The 21,024-nt window shown below is 46.9% G+C and overlaps 1 protein-coding gene across 1 annotated transcript in view; it reads left to right on the top strand.

Moving 5' to 3' along the window:
- The window catches only part of TMEM132B (transmembrane protein 132B), a 367,875-nt gene that overhangs the window by 340,933 nt on the left and 5,918 nt on the right, over positions 1-21,024 (top strand). Inside the window, exons 6-8 of the mRNA XM_041729488.1 lie at positions 14,459-14,664; positions 18,134-18,404; positions 20,487-20,678. Coding sequence (XP_041585422.1) covers positions 14,459-14,664; positions 18,134-18,404; positions 20,487-20,678 — 669 coding nt within the window. The remainder of the gene's footprint in view (positions 1-14,458; positions 14,665-18,133; positions 18,405-20,486; positions 20,679-21,024) is intronic.

Here is a 21,024-nt window from a genome sequence, read left to right on the forward strand (position 1 = left end):
CTGATGTGGGATTCAATCCCAGGACCCGGGATCATGACCTGAGCCAAAGGCAGATGCTTAACCAACTGAGCCACCCAAGTGCCCCTCAGGTATAATTTTTGACTCCCCCAAAACTTAACTAGTAATAACCTACTGTTGACTGGATGCCTTACTGATAATGTAGATGGTTGATGAACACAATTTTGAATGTTGTATGTTTTCTATGCTGTATTTTCACCATAAAGGAAGCCAGAAAAAAGAAGATGTTATTAAGAAAATCATAAGGAAGAGAAAATATATTCACAGTACATACTGTGTTTATGGGGGAAAAAATCCACATGTAAGTGGACCCTTGCAGTTCAAACCTGCATTGTTCAAGAATAGGCCAGAGGCCATAAAATGATAGCCTTTGAGACAGAGATAGCCCTCAAGACATGCTATGTTTGGCCAGGAAAGTACCTTATAAAATATATACATTTAGATGCCAACATTCAAAATTAGTCGATTTCACCAAAACCCTGAGTTTTCTGTTTCTCTTGCAAAGTTGGACCTCTGGATGCAGGCAGTGGTAAGCCAGTGAGTGGAGCTGTCCCCTCTGTGTGGGGCTCGGGGGTCTCCCTTGAGTTTGCCACAGTCCCCAACTTCCCTGCCATTCACAGCAGACCCACCTTCCTTGTTTGGGTCACCTTCCTAGTGTCAGAAGGGTTTGGTTATTGAGCCAACACCCTGAAGCCCCACTCTAGGCCAGTGGTGTGGAAGAGATACGGTCTAAGTGGGTGGTTATATTGAATTCTGTTATAAATACATTAGGTTGGTTAGCTGTAGTAGGTGAGTAGCAGAACAGTATACTGGGTGCAATTATGTTAATGTGCTGCAATGTAAGTAGGGGTTTCCACAAAGCTGAGTCATTTCCCGTAAGAACCACTATAATGTCACCATGAGGCTTCTTCTCAGGCTGGACAGAGAAGAGTTTTGACACCCAGAATTTCACATAGCCCAGGCCATGCCGGCATAGATGCAGAAACCATTGAGGAGCATCCGGTGACTCCATGCTGTGAGGCGTTGCGTGCACACCGGGCCTTTTGCTGTGACCTACATCCAGGCCGGGCTCCCTGGAGCTGGTCACTGGGAGTACAGGTGGGGACGTCCAGCCCTCTCTTGGGAGCTGCGAGCACATCTAGTCTCTGCCAGTGCTTCTCCACTTGGACCCTTCATATCCCTCTCTTTTTCATTTTGGTTTTGCAGCAACTGGTGGTTAGAACCATCATCTGTATTTATGTTTTCCCTTTGCCCAGAGTCTCAGAGATAAAATCTCTCAGCTGCTGGTATTTATGCCTAGAGTTCATAATTCACAGTGTTCTTTTATAGAAAAGTTTCTTCTTTAAAAGAAATTTTCATAAGTAAGTGCTTTCAAAGTAAGTTTGGAAAGCATGAACCCGCTCTTTCCCCTGAGAATATGCTTATCCTGCCAAAATGCTTTTCTTTTATGCAACTAATTTATGTGCAAACCCCAAACACCTAAGCTTGTGACTCTGGCATCTGTGCCAATGGAACCTAATTAACTGCGCCTCTCTCTAGCAGGCTCACTGTGTGCAGTCAGAGCGGGTGCGAGAAGCTGGGCAGTGCCATATGCTGGGCTTTCACCAGATAAACAGCTCTTAATCCCTTCTGGGGCACCGTTTGATGAATACGAAGTGCTTGGATCTTTTCCTAAGCTAACAAGCGTTGGTGGTGCTTCTAAAATCTCCCAGTGTCAAGGGATGAGATGCTAACATGAAAACATTCCGCAGATAAGCGTATGCTAAACTTTACAACACATCATCATCTTGGGCCTAATTTCCTGGGTGTAGTTTTGTTTAAGGGGCACAATTTTGGAAGCATTTGTTTGTTAGGGTAGGTTCAAACCTTGTTGAATATGATTTAGACAGAGATTCTTTTTCCTGGTGCGAAAGAACCGGACTTCTTTTATTTCTGCATAGATGTGGTCTGATAAACGGAATGCAGAAATTATGCTCTGCACTAGTGCCATTGATTGAGTGGGACAGGAAATTGGACAAGAGGAATTGGTGGTCCCTGTTGTGCAGGAAATGTACTGGGCTCTTCAAGTGCACAGGACCAGCAGTCCCTCCTTACAGTTCAAGTGGATGGAAGCCAGGGAGGCCTGACCAGCCTGTGGGTGATTGTTCGGCCAGTCACTGTCTCCTCTGCTCAGGTGGGCCTTGGATTCATTTTGTGCCCTTGCAGTTCTGCCCAGACCCTGCCATATGTCATCACTGGCCCCGAGCTGGCCTTGAGTTCTAAGGCCCACACTTGTGTGAAAACTATGTACCTTTAAGACAGACTTATCCCCACCCTCCCCGGGATACACCCCTATGTGGGGTGTCATCAGATAATCTCTGAGGTCTCTTTTAGCACCAGGACTTCAGGGTTCTGAAATGAAGATATGTGTTAGATGGGAAAGGACAGAAGAACAGTGGCCTCAGTTCTGCCCACACTGGCCCCGAGGTGTGCACTTGCCAAGAGGCCTGGACCACTAGGCAGGGATGGGCTGGCTCTGGACCGACCACTTTGGAGAGATGAGGAAATGGCACATCCCAAGCATGGTCCAGCTCAGGAAGCTAGACCGGCCTGCATGAGAAAGAATAGATGAATAGAAATGTGGCTGAGTGCACAGTTGTGGTCAGGCCTGGAGAGGTGGACTTGGAGAGTCTCCTGAGAGCAGGGACCCTGGTGGGACCAGCAGTGCTGCTGAAGGCTTGTTAGCTGGGTGGATGTGGAGGGGCTCGTAGACCTGCAGCCCCAGGCTGCAAACCCTGAGCAGCCCACTTGGTCTCTCTCACAGCCCCTACACAGTTCTTGTGTGTCTGCAGGGCCCCAGGCCCCAGGCTACAGGAAGTCAAATAAGGCAACATCCTTGTTCTCAAAAGACTTGCCTTACAGTCTAGGAGGGGCGGAGAAGCGTGAGTAGGGTAAGTCTTAGCATATGAAGATTTAAAACAAGGTAGATACAAGGTTCCTGTAGCTGGAGTCCGTGGACTTCTTCTCCTAGAGTGCTCTAGGAGAATTGTTTTGAATTTGTATATTTATTCTTTATGATAGTCTGAAGAATATCTAAGCAAAGTGTACCCACTGGCAGTAGATGCAGACATGGCTACTTGATTTCGGTTCTGATGTTTGCATTTGTCTTTATGACCATATGAGGGTTCCAAAGGGCTCAGGGTTGTATCACATGATTATTTACCTCTTGGGCCATTCAACTCTATGCAGTTGGCCAAAAATAACATGCACTCACATTTACATACATACATATGATAGGAATGATGCATCTGGTAATTTGGCTCTCCTTTACTCTGCCTGGTAGAGTGTTAAGTCAGTACCTTTCAGCACAGTCTGTGGGGAAGATGTGTGTATGCTGTAAGCATTTGGCCACCATTGTCAAAGATGCATAGTGCATAGATCTGGGGCTGGGCAAGTGGGTTGCAATGGCTTCATTGATCTCTTCCCCTTCAGAAAGACATTGAAGAATGTACTGAGGCCACAGAGCATCCCTTTGACCAATGAAATGTTGGAGGGCCTGAAAAATATCTTTACAGAAGTCATAGGCAGTAATAACAACCGGGAGAGGCCGATAACGCTAGAGTCCTCCGCATCGCTCGAGTGTCCCAAGCAGAGAGAAATAATGAAATAACTTGCAGATACCATCCATTTTTGCAGTTGTGTGTTACATGTAAATTATACATATTACTCACATATATACATGTTGTCGTACGTACTTTGGTATTGAAAAATTGTGAATTCTATGCCTTATAAACTAAAACAGAGATCTTGTATGATATTGGTTGGGTGCAATTTTCCTTCCATTAACTTTGGAACCCAATGGCCATCTGCATGGGTCATTGAGAAAAGAAAGATATCTTTTATATGCAAATGCTATACGTTTTTGCCAAGTGAGGCCAAATGACATTGCAGATGAGGAAGTTAAGACTCTGGTTATCCTTGCTCGTTGTCACACAGTATTATGGCGCATAGTTCAGTGATGTTCTAGGGACAGTGAAGATGACCAAGGTCATATGTTAATGCTTACTTACTGAAGGGACAAGGTAGATGATTATGTCAGAGAGGTGGATGCATCTGATTTACAAAAGCCTAGCATCACCTGAGGACCCATTTGGGGACAGGTGCATTGTTAGGTCCTAGAGATTCTTATTGTGTACATTTTAATCTGAGCACAGGGCTGTTTGCCAGAGTATTGCAGGACTTTTTAATGAGGCAGCTTAAATTTAACTCAAACTGCTTCCTTTAGATGCAGTGGATTCCACTATTTCCCAAGGTGGCAGTTTTAACATGCTTCTTCCTGAACAGAAGACCCTTGTTCTTAGGGCACTGTGCAGTGTCTGTGGCAGCTGCTGTGACCTCCCCAGCCAGGCCCCTGAGGGAAGCTGTCACTGGCCATTCTCTTATCTTTGCTTTCAAGTGCCTTGTGGGACTTACAGAGGTGAGTCCCCTCCATTCATAGGCCCAGGGCCCTTCACTCCTTCACAGCAGCCCATACTTGGTCTTTGGCAAGTCAATAAAAATTTTCACCTGGATTCCTTTTCCTGGCTTATATGGCATCCAGCAGCATCTGCCCCAGGGAAACACATGTTCAGTCTTCCTTTCTCCCTGCAGGTGTACATCTTCTTCCAGATTCCAGGGTAGTCTGGGGCCCCACAGCTCAGTTCTCTGATGGGTTTAAGACATTTTAACTGCAGTTTAATAGGGAAGGAATTCCATGGAGGAATGCTCTTTGCAGCTTTCTACATCTCTGAATTGAAACTGGGAACTGGCTGATGTGATTCTGTCTCTAGCAGAGAATAACCTAGGCCCCTTATGTTAAAAATACTTTAAGTGAAAACCAAAGAACCAACTGAACAGAGAGAAAGGATCAGAGGTTACTGTGGCCACTATTTGACCAATAAAACAGGAGAGTGTTGGGTCAGGGCACACAGCTTGGGGGAAAAAGGCTGACTCTCCCTCTCCATGATTAACGAGGTGACCTAACTGAGCCTTAGTTTCCTCATCTGTAAAATGGTATGAATAACTTTCCCACAATGCTCATGTGCAGAATTTTTCAAATTAAAGGCCACTTTTTATGGGATCCCACCAGCATTTTGTAAAAAAAGTGATGTCATGGGATGGCTCAGAGGTGAATAGCATTGAGAAGAGTAAATAGAATGGAATGAACAGAACAGGATAGAAAATTCAAAGTGACTTACACATAGTGAAGGTAAGTAGATTTTTATAAAACTTTGGCTTCTCTTCATACTTTCTATTCATACTCCTTGTGTTTTGGTCATAATGTTAAGATGTATTTCTACTCTGGGTTGTGATTCACAACGCATCATCACTAAGTGCATCAGTTAGTTGTTCCTACATAACAAACAGCCCCCATAACTCAATCATAGGCTACCACAAGCACTTGGCATTGCTCATGGGTCTTCAGATCTACTGGGGTTCAGCTCATCAAGAGGGCGAACAACAAGAGGGCAAACCCAGTCTTTTTAATTATGTTTTAAGTGTTTTCTTATGACATTTTGCTAAAAATTCTGCTGCACAAACAAGTCATTTGCACCAACCCAATATTATGGAAGTAAGAAAGTATATTTTGTGTCCAGTGGGAGAGGCAGCAAAGTCAAATGGCAAAGGATAAGGATGCAGTACTGGGTAGTCTTGAAATCTGCCACATGTGGCAATTGAGAATCTCAGATGCCATAGAGTTTTATAAATTGTAAAATACAATATTGTTGGGTTTTATCTTGAAGAAGTTCCCCTGCTCTTCCTGTCTTCCTTCCTCCTGTCTACCCATCATGCAGGTGGTGGGCAAGAGAGGTCATATGTATGTAAGAGAAGTCCTCACTAATCTCCACATCTGGACCTGGGAAACTTGCCCTGACCACTCCTGTTTGCTTCTGAAAAAGGCTTTGCTCGGTGTTGCCACCAGTTTGCAGACTATTAACTTTCACTTCAGTCTATGATTTTTTTCCCATTTCCTGTGTTGGTCACTGGATTGAAGAGCCTCCCTGACAAGGTCTCTATTTTCTTCCTGTTACACAACAGGTACCAGGCAGGGTGCCAGAGCATTACATTAAGGCATTCTATCGGCAACTTACATCTAGTGCTCACTCAGGAAGCATTGATCCTATTAGCTCATTGTAAGCCATAAGCTCCGAGCAGTCAGGCAATGAATTTCTTCTCTGACCTCAGTATCCAAACTCATAGTGGGTAGTGAGTATTTGGTGAGTTTGGGGTGGGGGCAATGATTTGTTCAGTTCAGGCTGAGAACTCTGGGAAAAGCAACCATCTGAGCTGGACTTGCTGTCTGACCACTACACCAATATATGGCCAGTTTGCAAACAGACCCGGTGAAGTTCAGTGTGGCAGCTGTATTTACTTACTCTTACTGTTACTGTTAGTGAAGTTATGATTACATTTGTTCTTTCTGAGCACCCACCATGTTCAGGCTAAGTGAATTCTGTGGTTCATCTTATTTGACACTCAGAACAGGTGTCCTCATCTGTTGTTCCTCCCTTTATGACAGACCTCCTTTGAAAAGCTTGCTATAGCACCCTCCTCAGAAGCCCATTCTATCTTGAGCCTGCCCCCATCAGGCCTCTCCCATTCCCTACTGCCTGTGTTGAGGTTTCCAGGGAGTCCTGCACGGCTGATGCTAGTGGTCACATTTCTGTCCATGCCTTACTTCCCAACAGCACCGATAACCAGTCCCACCTTCTCTCTGGGGGCCTTTCCTTCGTAACAAACTGGCACCCTGTGTTCAGTGTCCTTGACTTGGTTGTTGTATTCATGACCTCTCAGTGTTGGCATGCTTGAAGCTTACACACAGACTGTTACTTAGTCTCCTGGCTTTGAATACCATGTGTGCCCACATAATCCAAATTCATTTCTCCAGCCTGAATCTCTCTCATGAGCTCTAAACATGAGTTTCCAGCTTCTCCCTGAACATCTTCAATGACTAATAAGCATTTCAGGTTTAATATTTTCAAAACTGCACTCCAGACTCTTTCTCTCTTCTCCAGGTGCCTCTCTGCAGCTTTCCCTAATCTCAGGGAGGGCAGTGCCATCCGTCTGATTTCTCAGACCAAAAACCATGGCTTCTCTGTCTCTTTCATACCCGGCCTCGTTTCCAATGGTAAATCCTGCCCAGGGCCTGTGGAATACATCCCGAATCAGGCCACTTCTTACTACCTCCGTCCCTCCCACCCTGACCTGAACCACCCTTGTGTTACTGTTGGACTGGCTCAATGGCCCCCATGTGGTTTCTCTCATCTTGCAATCCTGCCAGAGGTTTCCCGTTAATGTCCTCGAACATGACACTTCTTTGCTTCAGATGCCTCAGCTTCTCATTGTTCTCACTCACTGGGGTAAAATCCAAACTTAGCACTTCCTGTCTCCCCCACTTTCAGAGATGTTCATATCCTCAGGACTCACTTCTCACCTCCTTTAGGTCTCTGCTCAAATGCTACCAGTCCAGGGGAGCCTCCCTGCCTGTTCTAACCAAAAGGGCCCCTCCGTCTCCACTGCCTGTGATTGTACCTGCTCCAGCTGCCTTTCAAACCCACCTAGCCACCTGATTGCACTCCTCCACGAGCTGCTCAGCCTGTCTGTCTCTCCCTTAGACTGCGGGGTCCTTTACAGCACTGACTGTGTGCCCATCACTTCATCTCCAGCACCCAGGACAGTTCCTGGGTCTCTGAAGACATGAACGAAATATCTGTTAAACAAATAGATGACTTACTCTTATTTACAGATGAGGGATGTCAAGCAGAGAAAAGCTTTGTTACGCCAACATATGCTGCGGCCCTGAGCTTATCTCTGATTCCTCTAAATGATAGAGCAGTGAATGAACATCAGAGCTGGAAGGTTTAGTGCCCCAGGGCAGAGTCTGGCCCCCGGAGGACAGGGAGTGACATTCAGATGTGATGTGAGGGAAGCCTTTGATCGAGGACCGTCTGGGGCACCAAGTGTTACCCTCACTCCCTCTCCCTGGACTTGAGGACTAAGGATGAAGCTAGTCTGAACTAGTCTTTTCCTAATGATCAATGACCCAGAGCACATCCATGGAGCCTAAGGCAGGGGCAGAGGGAGTGGGGGACTGAGAAAAGGCACAAGGAGTCTTCTGGGACTACGGGAATGTCCTAGGTCTGGGTGTGGTTGTGGATTCACGGATGTGTGCACTGCCAGACTCCTCGAGTGTGCCTTCAGACGGACGCATAACATAAATTAGACCTCAGTGCAGTGGAGACAAAATCCCAGCGTGTGTATTTAGGTCCTGCTTTTCCCAGTCAAGTTGTTTGGGGGCAGCACGGTGTCTTCTCCTTGTGTAGGCTGCACTGAGATACTAACCCTCAGGGTTGAGGAGTCCCCTGATTCAGAGGGGCTGAATGTGAACCCCTGCCCTGGCGAGGCAGCCCCTGCTGGGCCTGTCTCCGCGTCCCTGCTATGGGTACAAAAGACCTAACTAACATGGAGTATTTGGGGGACTTAATGGGTATACTTCTCAATATAGTACTAAAAGCCATGCGTGATAAGTGCATAGTAAGCACCAGCACATGATAGCCATTATCCCTTTTTGTGTTTCTTGGAAGTGTACATACTCAAGGCAAGATAAATATCTTTTGAGTACCTACTGCTCCTCAGACGCAGTGTATTTTGCTAAACATGGTGATAAATACAAATTGTTTGATCCGGATGACAGTTGAATATCAAAGGTTTTTCTTTTTGCCAATCTTACTATGGGACTTCATTTTCTGTGTGAATTGTGAGAAACATACTATTTGACTGTGTAGCTTTTTTCCTTTCTAGTGCTTTCTTGGTGCGGGGGAGGGGTTGCGAGGGGAACTTTATGCGCAGTCCGCTTTCTCTGTGGACGGATCATGGGTGTGGCAAACCCTGAGGGGGAGCTGATACAGAAACTCAATTCTAGTTTCTCTTTTAAAACAGAAAATGAAGTAAATGATACATCTTACAGGATCCCCAAGGAAACTTATTTTCATTTGGAGAGCCTGTATTTTTCTCTATTACTCTGAAGTAATGTAGCTGCAAAAGTATAATTTGACAGTGAAATGTTAACCTCTGAATGCAGCCTTCCCAAGGTGACATTTTACAAGCCATCTTGCACATACTCACAGACTAACATGGTGGGGACCATCTGCTTCCAATGTCCACATTCCTCTCCTTGGCTCTTCTTATATTAGGATGCTGCTTTGGGGGCTCAAGAGAGCCCCGATGGTATCATTTAGATGAGAGGTGGGAGCTTGGCTGATCTTACCTTGCTGCTGTGTCTTCCTGTCCCCTCCCAACACACATACACATGGGTGACATGACACAGAGATCTCTGTTCCTGGCTAAGAGGCCACATTCATACTGGGAATCCAATTTATCAGCTCTTTGACCAGCAGCTTCCTGAGCTTTGCTCTTGGTTTCTCCTACTGGTCTGTCTCCTCTCAGGATGTATTAAATGAACTTTTGTGTGAATGCCATGAACATGATAACTTTGTCTAAGGCTCCTCGTCCCCCTTCTTACCCAGACGTGCTTCTCATGGGGCACGGGAATGAATGGCACCACAGAGGAAACCATTGAGATCAATTCTCACTGAGTGACTACCTGCTGAACACTCAGTGTGCCATGTAGACTGGATGTGCCACTGCAGAAGGATGCACAGACCTAACAGTTAAGAGGGGAAAGGTCCATGTTTCTTTTTTTTTTTTTTTTTTTAAGATTTTATTTATTTATTCATGAGAGAGAGAGAGAGAGAGAGAAAGGCAGGCAGAGACATAGGCAGAGGGAGAAGCAGGTTCCATGCAGGGAGCCCGATGTGGGACTCCATCTGGGGACCATGGGATCACGCCCTGAGCCAAAGGCAGATGCTCAACCGCTGAGCCACCCAGGTGTCCCAAGGTCCATGTTTCTCAAACAGATCACCTCCAGGTGGGGAACAGAGATAATAACAAGAAAACAAGCAAGAGCATTCAGATGGTGCTAAGTCTTGAAAGGCAAACTGTGCAGTGTTGTATAGGTAGAGTGATCTAGTGTAATCAGTATGGTGTAAGCCCTATGACATGAACGATATGAATGTTGTAAGTGATAATGCTATAGACAATATGGAAATATTGTGAGTGTAGTCTACACAGGAGCACACACATAAGTTAGAGGAAAACAGTGTATTGAGGTGCAGAGTGACCAGGTGAGAGAGTGCCAAGTTTAAATTAGAAATGACTCAAGGAATGCCTTCTGTAGAGGCATCTGAGCTGTCCTGTAAAATTTATGCTACTTTTGGTGGTAAGGAACAAAAAACCATGAACCAAACAGCTTTATCAACAAGAGAAAGTAGATTACCTGGATAAGAAGGTAGGAGGTTGGGTGGTTACAGGTGGGCTGGTCTGGTGGTCCATCTTCATCCCAGAGGACATGCTTCCTTCTGCTCTTCTGTTCTTCCATGCACACAGTGTCAGCCTGGTCCACGCCAGCTCTCTCAAGGCTCTGAGATCACTGCTGCAATCCCAGTTGTCATCTGCGAGGTGACAGCATCCAGTAGGGGAAGGAGGGCAGCTTCCTGGGCATCTCTCCTGGGCAAGGGGACCTTTCCAGTGTCCCCATGAGCTTCTCATGCCTCATTGGCTGGAATTGTGTCACACGGTCTCCCTAAGCCAATCACTGGCAAAGAGAATGGGGTAGAATGACTGGCTTGGCAGGGCCCATGGTGGATGGGGTGCATTGGGTTTTCTGAATAAAATCTTTGTAATGTTAGAAAGGAAGAAGGTGCGTGTATGTTGGGGCAGAAGCGCTGGTGTGGGTGGTTGGATTGCCTGTAGGCAGCCAGTTAATGTTTCCACAGACCTGGACAAGCATCAGAACTCAGACATGGGAAGATCATGGAAGGGCCTTGAGAGGGGATGAGTCCAGGAGAGCTCCAGAGAGAGAAAGAGGACCTACTAGGAGGGGTCCTGTGCTGGGAGGCAAGGTGTGTACAAGGCGAGGCTGGAGAAGGAGGAGGTACGTGTCATTAAGCCTGTAAAACATAATCAGGAGTTTGGATTTTACCCAGTGTGCCACAGGAAGTCACTGGGGAGCCTGACATGAGCAGGAGGAGGAGAGAGCACTGGGCCAGGGACCAGCCATCCTGGGGGCTGAGGGCTTACATCGTTGTGCACATACCCCCAAAGCCCAGGGCAAGTAGCACTCCCTCTTCTATCCTGGATTTGATTCGAGGAAAATGAGGATCGTGATGTCCACCACACAAGAGTTTTTGTGGGGACTGTGCATCGAGAAGATGGAAGGCTGCTGGGACTGAAGTCCATACAATTGGGAAGTGTGTACTATCTCCATTCTCATTATTCACTGAAGTCATGATCTGTTAAGTCACTGCAGACACTGAATTAGCAGATACTGAGCCTTCAGGAGGAAACACACACATACACATCTCATGCAGACCATACTCTAAAATCCTAAAAGCAACCTATCCTGTGAGATTCTCTTTATTTTACAAAAAAAGAAAATGAGGTTGGAAAGTGGGAAGCGACTTGCATGAGGTTGCCCAACACGCACTGGAGCAGGGATTTTAACCCAATCTGCCAAGCCAAGCCCCAGCACAGGAGCTCCTCACACCGCGCTACCCACCCCCTTCTTTGTCCCTTGTCTGGTCCTCTCTGCATGAGGACTAACACAGGAGGACTGGGCGTCAGCTGCTGTGACATCAGCTGGGAGCTTGTGTGATGGGCAGGGGACTCAAATTCACCACTCTCTGTCCTTCTAGGCATTGCCACGATGGTACCATGAGCAATATTAGCAGGGAGATGTATTTGAGAACATGGAGCCCACAAATAATAGGGTGTCCACAAGGAGCAAACATTTATTCTTGGTGGTGCTGAAAATGGGAGAGTCTGAGATCAGAGCGTGGGTATCCGGGGAGAGCCCTCCCTCTGGTGTATGGACGGCGGGCTCTGGTCCTGTTCTCATGGGATGAGGCCAGGGGGAGGAAGTAAGCTCCCCAGAGTCTCTTCTCAGAGTGTGTGGGCTCCACACTTATGACCCTATTGCCTTTCAAAGGCCTCATCTCCCGACACCATATTGGGGACTAGGATTTCAACAAATGAATTTTGGAGGGGTCACTCACATGCAGTCCATAAATCTGATACATACTGTGAACATTGTTGTGTACCTCAGGACTTAGCATTCAACAGGATTGACCTCATTTGAGCTGTTGTAATTGAATTAGTGAAGGATGGTGACACATTCTTTGTTTTAAGGTATGCTGTGTTTCAGGAGAAAGAAAGCAAGTGAATTTCTAAGGCCTCTGACTTTGTTAGAGTCTTAATTTAAGTTTTTCCAGGTAGGCCATCCCATCTGCATGAGATTCAAAACTTCTTATGCACAGAAAGGGACTTACGGTCTCTAAAACAGGTGTGTTTCTGCTGGCAGGATGTGTTTCTGTTAACAGGTGGGAGGGCAGGTAGATGGATAGCCATAGACAGGGAGAAGCCAGAATTTTCCACAAATGCAGGAGGTATATACTGTAGGAGGTAGGATCAGGAAAGTTCTAGGACCTGTGTGGACCAGCTGAGCCAGGGAGAGGGCAGTATTGCCATCGGTAAGGAGCCTTATTCTCTTGAGGGGGACATGCATGTTGCCGCGGAGTCCAGCGATATTCAGGGGACTTGGGGTCTGTCTCCCAGTGAGTGCTGCAGTGGGAAGGCAGGGTTTTCATGCAGTGGAGCACCCCTCCTAGAGTACCTGGTGGAAGGGCAGCTGGGCCCGGCCCTGTGTCAGCATTACAGGGTTTTAAAATAAGAATGTGGTCATATGTTCCCTTTCTGCTCTAATTGAAAATCATGTTCTAGGGCAGCCCTGGTGGCTCAGCGGTTTAGTGCTGCCTTCAGCCCAGGTTGTGATCCTGGAGACCCGGGATCGAGTCCCATGTCAGGCTCCCTGCATGGAGCCCGCTTCTCCCTCTGCCTGTGTCTCTGCCTCTCTCTCTCTCGCTCACTCGCTGGCTCGCTCTGTGTCTCTCATGAATAAATCAATAAAATCTTAAAAAAAAAAAAAAAGAAAATCCTGTTCTGATTGCTCTCTTCACAATCCTGGGCACACCCAGGAGACAGCCGATTTACTCAGTTCGTGTTTGGACGGCTCAGTCCCCATAGGATGGGCATCTGCTGCGGTCACCCTCCAGCACCCTGTCCATTGCTCTGAGGCCCAGGCTTACCCAGTCCATGTTGCTAGGATTTCAGCCCATGTATTCTGTTAGTGACCTTGGTCAGTTCTACTTAAAGATGCTTGAAGACATTGGGACATGGACAGGTGGATGTGGCCAGGAGCCTGATGTGTGGGGAGAGGGCTCAGTGTCCGGCCGCTTGTTTTCCTCTTTGGTCTTTGATTTCCTTCTAAGTTAACTGGTCGCATCTGTTCCTTCTCCTCCTGGAGGCACATTCATGCTCAGTACTCTTTCTCTCCGGGTGAATTGGGGGGGGGGGGGAGGATGATAATTTGTCTCAAACAATGAGCAGTTTGCTCTTGGAGTTTGGAAGTTGACACTTCTGATCTTGCTCTGGACCTGAGCATCTGGGGCTTGCAGGTGAGGCCTGGGCTGTGGAGACCAATTCAGAAGAAGAAGAGAAAGTCAAGAGTAAGTTGTCATTTGTGGCTTGCAAAACGTGGTGGCACCTGAAGTGACCCTCGCTCCCTCTCCCACCCTCCCCACCTATGTACATAAATGACATTTTCCTGATGGTCCATGAGAGAGAGATGTTACTAACACTTTACTGGCTTATCTGGGAGAGGGGAAGTGATACGAAGGCTGGAATTGTGTGATGTGTAGCCAGCTAACACAGGTGCGTTAAAAGGGTACCCCAAGTACTGAGCCAAAAAACTGTAAACACATGCTACTTCCATACTTCCAGTCGGCAAAGTTATAGTTTAATGGGGCCAAGTAATTGTATCCACATTTCGTGAGCATTTCCCACAAAGACTTTAATCTAGTGCAAAGCTTCCTTGGTTTTTCAGAGAAGATCCTCTTTATGGCTTAAATAAAGTGGTTTTTTTTAGCAACATATGGCTACCTTTTATGCATCTTCAAATACGGTGCAAGAGTGAAATATGTTGCACCTGGGGTTTGATTATTGGTGGTTTGAGTACATAAAAAAGGTGAGGCAAAGAAAAAACACACAAAAGAGGCAACAAAGGTTATAGAACTCCATTAAATTATGTTTATGGTTTTGCTTGTCAGTATTTCATAATACAAAATGGTTTTCCTGGAGTCTCTTTATCAGTATTTGTCACTAATTAGTGCCTACAAATTACCTTTTGTTCGAGTCATGTTCTTCGGGTTGTCCTTGGTGTCTAATAAATCAGAGTTCATGAACTTTCATTGCTCGTCATGTCCTGTGTTTTCCTGCTGATGCATCCGAGATTCTGACTCTCCCAAAGGTTTCCAACCACTGCGATTCCATCTTTGTGAACGGGAAGGAAATGAAGAGCAAAGTGGACACGACCGTGAACTTCACACACCAGCATTTCACCTCCCAGCTAGAGGTCACTGTCTGGGCACCCAGACTCCCCCTGCAGATTGAGATCTCGGACACTGAGCTGAGCCAGATCAAGGGGTGGAGGATCCCCGTGGCCTCCAACAGAAGGTGAGGAGCCAAGGGAAGGCTGAGTCCCCGAGAAAGCTAGGGGATCTCAGGCCTTTGGGACCTAGATCACTGTGGCAGGCTGCTAGCCCATAGGGGCCCATGCCCCAGGGAAGCAGCATCCACAGTGGTCACAGTGGTCTGGGGTTGGGGTTCAGATGGATGGGATTTGGGTATTTACTAGCCTTTTGATAGGAGGAAATCATCCCAGAGATGTGAATAATATCCATCGCCTAGAGTAGTTGCTGGGATTCAGGATAATGTTGCACAGCATAAGAAGCACTTAGCATGGGGTGTAGTTTTTTTTTTTTTTTATTCCCTATTTCCCTGTTGTTCCTTCTATGTTGTTCATTCCCAGGTCCCTGGCTATAAATGTCAGCCTTCATCTGTGGAGTGTGCAACAGTGGTTAGGTTGTAGGCTCTAGAACGAAGCCATTGAGTTTTCACTCTGGCTTCCCCATATAGAGCTGTGTGACCTTGGGCCAGTTGATGAACCTCTCTGTTCCTCAATGTCTTCATCTGTAATCTATAAATGGAGATGGTGATATTACTGAAGAGAGCTGTCCCAAGTATGAAGTGACATATAGTGCAGTAGACAGAATTCTAAAGATGACACCTGTGCAAGATTCCCATCTCCTGGTTATATACTCAAACTCTGATCAGGTACCTCTAGGAAGAGATTTTATAGAGGTAACTAAAATTCTAAATCCACCAATCTTAAAATATGGAGGTTAACCAGGGGGCCTGACCCGTCATTTGACCCCTTGAAAGCAGAGTTTTCTTTAGCTGGTGGCTGGTATTGTACAGTGTGCAACCTTTTAAAACGGGGCATGTTTTTATCCAGCATAAATCCCCTGAGATCCACCCCAGGTGTTGGCTGTATCAAGAGTTCCCGTACGCAGTGTTGAGTGGTAATCCATGGTGTGTACTGTCTTTGCGTGCTGAATCATCCATCCGTGGGGGGCCGCTCACGCTGTCTCCAGGTGGGGGCTCTCACGACAGCTGCTGTGACACTCCTGGACAAGTTTGTGTATGCACCTGAGGCTTCTGGGGAAAGTGGCCAAGAGTGTAATTGTTGGACCATATGAATAGGGCATAGTTAGTTTAAAAGAAAGTACCAAACTATTTTCACAGAGAACCAGTACCATTTTATACTCCCAACAGTGACGTAAGAGTCATTCAGTTACTCCACATCCTTACCAGCGTTTTCAGAGCTCACATCCTATATGGTCCCATTTACAGTGATGCAGAAAATGCACAACAGATTGGTGGTTGCCATGTGTTCGAGATGATGTGGAGTGTGAGGGAGTGGCCTTGGGCACCCCGGTGGGGACGTACCAGTTCTGTGTCTGGATTGTGGTGATGGTTATGAGAACCCTCAGGTGGCACAATTGCATAGAAACACACACACATGCACACACACGTGTACTGGTTAAGCTGTGTAAGCTCTGTGGCTTGTACCAGCATCCGTCTCCTGCTCGTGGCACTATGCTGTGATAATGTAAGATGTTAATTCTGCAGGGGCCGTGCAAAGAGTATACGGGGCCTCCTATACATTGTTTTCTAACTTACTGTGAATTTCTAAACAATTCAGAATTTTAAGTTTTTAAAAAAATAATAGAATGCTGTCTGTCCTAAAGTAACAGAACTGTTTCATTAAGACGGTATTTCTAAAACTTCACTTATTCACTCACCACTTTTATGATGCTGCCACTTTTGAATGCCCCCCATAATATATACTTATTATTGCTCCTTTTAAAGTTTTAGTCATTTGTTTAAGGGACATTTCACATGGCTATCAAAACTAGCTGAACGGTAAAAATGAACACAAAGAAAAGACAACATTGGTGTTATGTTCTGCATAGATATGGCTGTTTGTCTGTGGGAGCTGGTCTCTAGGTAAGTCAACCAGCAAATGCCAGAGAAGCATTGGAGGTAGCCCAGTGCCAGAAACCTTCGTTCCCTGTGATATAATTAGAAGGATTGATTCTAAAAGTGAAATGGGAATAACTCTTCTGAATGTCATTCTGTGGTGGGGATCCTATGTCCTTCACCACCCAGAACCATCTCATTTACCAGGAGAGATATTCACTCCTCACTCTGGGAAACCCCAAAATGCTTCTCTCTGGGTACTGGTAAAAGTTTTCCTGTTATTTTCCTAATAGGACCTTTCAGGGAGGCAGAAGGATCTAATTTAAAGGAAGTAGGTTTCAGAAGTCAAATTGGCAGTCCAGAAATTTGCTGCTCCCCTGATGTCTGAGCCTCGGGTCTTCATGTAGAAGTAGCAACGTGTTTCTTGGCTGTTTTGAAGGTGAACAGAGCTTGCTGTAATGAGAAAGAGGGTGCAGCAAGCCACAGCAGCCTGGGCGTGGATCTCCCTTTTGATGGCTAGCTAGGTGGCCGGGACCAAGTTGCCTTTCCTCCTGTGCCTTGGTTTCCCCACTGGTAAGAGCAGGATAATAGAACACCCTCCCTTTTTGGAGTGGAGATCAAATGAGTCAAATGAATGTGTGTGGTTGGTGTATGGGACGTTGTCCACCTGTCAGCTGTCATGGTCACATGGACATGTAGAGCCAGGCCCAGCACATAGTAGGTGTGACTCAGTGCGTGTGAAGCACTGCCACTCCTGACACCAACCCCTGTCCCCTGATGGTCATAGACTAGTCACCAAACAAGGTCTTTTCACAAAAGCGCACAGGACAGGTTCATCTTGAGGGGAAGGTTCTGGAACAGCAGAGCCAGTGAGGATTTCTCTGGCAGGCTGTATACAGGTGGGGCAAGAGGAGGGGCTGGGGCCCACGGGAGGAAGGCAGAGGCAAGCAGGAACCATGAGCCAGGGTGTCCCCAATTTCTATAGGACCCCATAGCTGCTCTGTGGCTGAACACTGTGGGGTGGGGAGTAGGAAAGTGTATCCTGGCCTCCGAGAGCTCAGAGGAAGCCACCCTGTCTGGAGCAGAGGGCCTTGCCCAGCCAGGAACCAGTGCCAAGCTGTCCCATGCTGATGGTTCATGACAGTCTTCCAGTCCCTGGGGGGCCGTCCCCACCCTGACCAAGGTGAACTCATGCACACCTGGAGGGAGTGGAGGGGCGCAGCCGTGCCTCTGCGGGGTTGGGGCAGTGGAAACCCATCCTGGCAACTCTTCCCACCTGGGACCTCACGTTCCCCGCAGTGGGGAGTTTCAGATTGCAGAGTTCCAGAACACAGGATGGGGACACAGCATCTGCCTGTTTGGGGCAGGGTGTCCCGCGGCACTGGGCAGGTGAAGGCAGGGGTGGCACTTGCCTTCTGTGCTCCGAGCAGGTGGCAGCATGCATGGTACACAGGGACCACCAAAGAGGTACGGTTAGTGAGTGAACTGATGGCGAGCAATACCATGTCACGTATTCCCAACAGTCATGTAGACTCTGCAAGATGAGGTGCACAGAGCCCCTTAACAACGTGATGTTCATCTTCGTTTGTTTGTGCCTCAGGCCCACCCGAGACAGCGAGGACGAGGAGGATGAGGAGAAGAAGGGGAGGGGGTGCTCCCTGCAGTACCAGCACGCCACAGTGCGTGTCCTCACACAGTTCGTGGCCGAGGCGCCTGACTTGGGTCAGCTGAGCTACATGCTGGGCCCCGACTGGCAGTTTGACATCACCGACCTCGTAGCAGATTTCATGAAGGTGGAGGAGCCCAGGATCGCGCAGCTGCAGGGCGGCAGGACCCTGGTGGGCCGGGAGCCGGGGATAACCACCGTGCAGGTACAGGGCTTGCGCTCTGTGCTGTGGCCTCGGCCCCAGTCTGTACTGACGAGTGTGCAGGTAGATGCTGCCGTGAAGGTGTGTGTGTGTGTGTGTGTGGGCGCGTGGATACGTGTGTGTGTTTGCACGTGTGTACATGTGCATTGTGCACACGTGCATGTTTGTATGTGTGCATGTATGTACGTGTGCTCATGTTTCTCTTGACCAGCAAAAAGAAAATTTATCAACTTTAATAACCTAATGTGAATTAATATTTGTATTTTAGGGAGAGTTGAGAAAAAAATACCAGTCAAAGCTATATTAAATGCACAGTGGAAAAAATAAAAATAAAAAAATAAAAATAAATGCACAGTGGAAGCAACCTTTCCCCAATATGATAATTCACTCCTCATATATCACTAATAGAAGTTGGTTAAACTTGAGAAAAACTAGTTTTCTAGTTTTATTTTCCTAACCTTGAGGGTTTTTTAAAAAAGATTTTATTCATTTATTCATGAGAGACACAGAGAGAGAGAGAGAGAGAGAGGCAGAGGGAGAAGCAGGGAGCCTGATGTGGGACTCAATCCTGGTCTGCAGGATCATCCCTAGGGCCAAAGGCAGATGCTCAACTGCTGAGCCACCCAGGCATCCCCCTAACGTTGAGGGTTAATTGTGTAGCTACATATTACACTTTGAACAGTGGACAGAAAAATTTTAAATAGCATGTATTTATGCTGAAAATAATTTTGAAATCCACAACTACATGCTTATCTGTTTTATTAGAGTAGTAGTAAAAGTATTTTTCTGGTCCGGTTTAATGGAATAATTATGCAGAAATGACGCAGCGTGTTTTTTAGTATAAAATGTAAAGTTGCCACTGATAGTTAATTAAGTCATATTTTAGGTGATGCCAAAGCTGATTTTGATGAAGCTGGATTAAACATGCTATATTTATATTACTTCTCTATTGCTGTGTAGCACGTTATCACAAAATGAGTAGTTAAAAGCAGCACCAATTTATTGACTCAGTTCTGTAGGTCAGGAGTCCATGTGAGCTGGAGTGAGTATCGCAAGGCTGAGACAAAGGTGGTGGCCAGAATGGGCTCATGTGGGGCTTCGGGGAAAGATTCCCTTCCCAGCTCATTCAGGCTGTTGGCAGAATGCACTTCCTCATGGGTATAGGATTAAGCGGTCTGTTTCCTGTTGGACTGCCAGCGAGGGTCAGTCACTACTTCTAGAGGACACCTGTGTCCCTTGTCATGGGGCCCCTCCATTGGCAGTAATGACTGGGTCAAGCCCCTCTCACACTCAGTCTCTGTGACTTTCCCTTCTGCCCCCAGCCAGGGAAGGCTTTCTGCTTTTATGGGCTTCATGTGATGCCATTGGACCCACCTGGATAGCCCAGGGTAAGCTCCCTATTTTAAGGCTCACATGTAAACGTGACCTGATCCTGAGCGTGACTTCTTGTCATATTCCCATGCTTGAGAAAGCAGTGAGGACATCTTTGCAGTGGAGGGGGAACATTCTAGAAATTCTGCCTACTGGATATTCCTCTCCATTTGTTTGTCACCCCTGGTGCAAACGAGAAGATAAATTAGAAGCAGAAGTTTCTTAGGATGTAAAAAATTCCTCTCCTGCTTTGCTTAGGTGGCCCCTTCAGCAATGCCACAATGGCCCACACCACGATCACTGTTGTCCCGTAGTGAACTGCTAACTGCCTCCCAGTAGGAGAGCAAGAGAAGGTGGCCGAGCCCTGTCCCCTGTAATCTGTAATCCTCAATTCTGCTATTTTCACATCCAAATATTAGTGGTTGGGAAACAGTCTTCAGCTGTTGCCTCTATGTTAAATTGAGCTCTTCTTGGGAAATACACTGGTATTGTCATGGCCAGAGTCAAAGGAAAGGAAATGGTCCAGCGTGGTATTTGTCGAACACTTCTACTTGGTGAGTTCACTCAACCATAGGATACCCCGTGTACCCACACAGTTCCCACAAGGGCACCCATGCAGCAGAGAATGGAGGGAACATGTTAGTGGAAATATCAGTTAGGAGTTTCAGACACTTGTGTGGTGCAAAGACTGGAGCTTGCTTGCTTCCTTTGAAGGTGCTCTCACCTCTCTCCGACTCCATCCTGGCTGAAAAGACAGTGATCGTCCTAGATGACCGCGTCACCATTGCAGACCTGGGCGTGCAGCTGGTGGCCGGCTTGTCTCTTGCCCTGCAGCCTCACAGAGCGGACAAAAGAGCCATCGTCTCCACGGTGTCTGCCCAGGACGTTCTCACAGCCCCGCAGCAGGTGGGATTCCAGGGTCCTTTTGTACCCGGTCAGTTGAGACCACTTCCCTCCCTCATACCTGCCGAGAAGATCAGTAGAGCCCTCATAGCTATATCGGGTGGTCCTTGAAACTTCTTTCTGCTTCTTAACCAGTCCAGCCTGTCCCTTTTCGAGAAAAATGCCGGTGACTTAGATACATGTTCCTCGTTCATGCTTTTATACACCAACCTCGTGTTATACACTAATTGCTTTACTGCAGCCTTATCTGCGCTCGGCATACTCAGCTAGACCATGACCAAAGAATCACATGTTGTCACTCTGCCAAAGCAGGTGTTTGTTTTTTGGGGGTTTTTTTGTTTTTTTAACT

Source organism: Vulpes lagopus, chromosome 14 (assembly GCF_018345385.1).
Source record: "Vulpes lagopus strain Blue_001 chromosome 14, ASM1834538v1, whole genome shotgun sequence".
In the NCBI taxonomy this organism is placed as follows: domain Eukaryota; kingdom Metazoa; phylum Chordata; class Mammalia; order Carnivora; family Canidae; genus Vulpes; species Vulpes lagopus.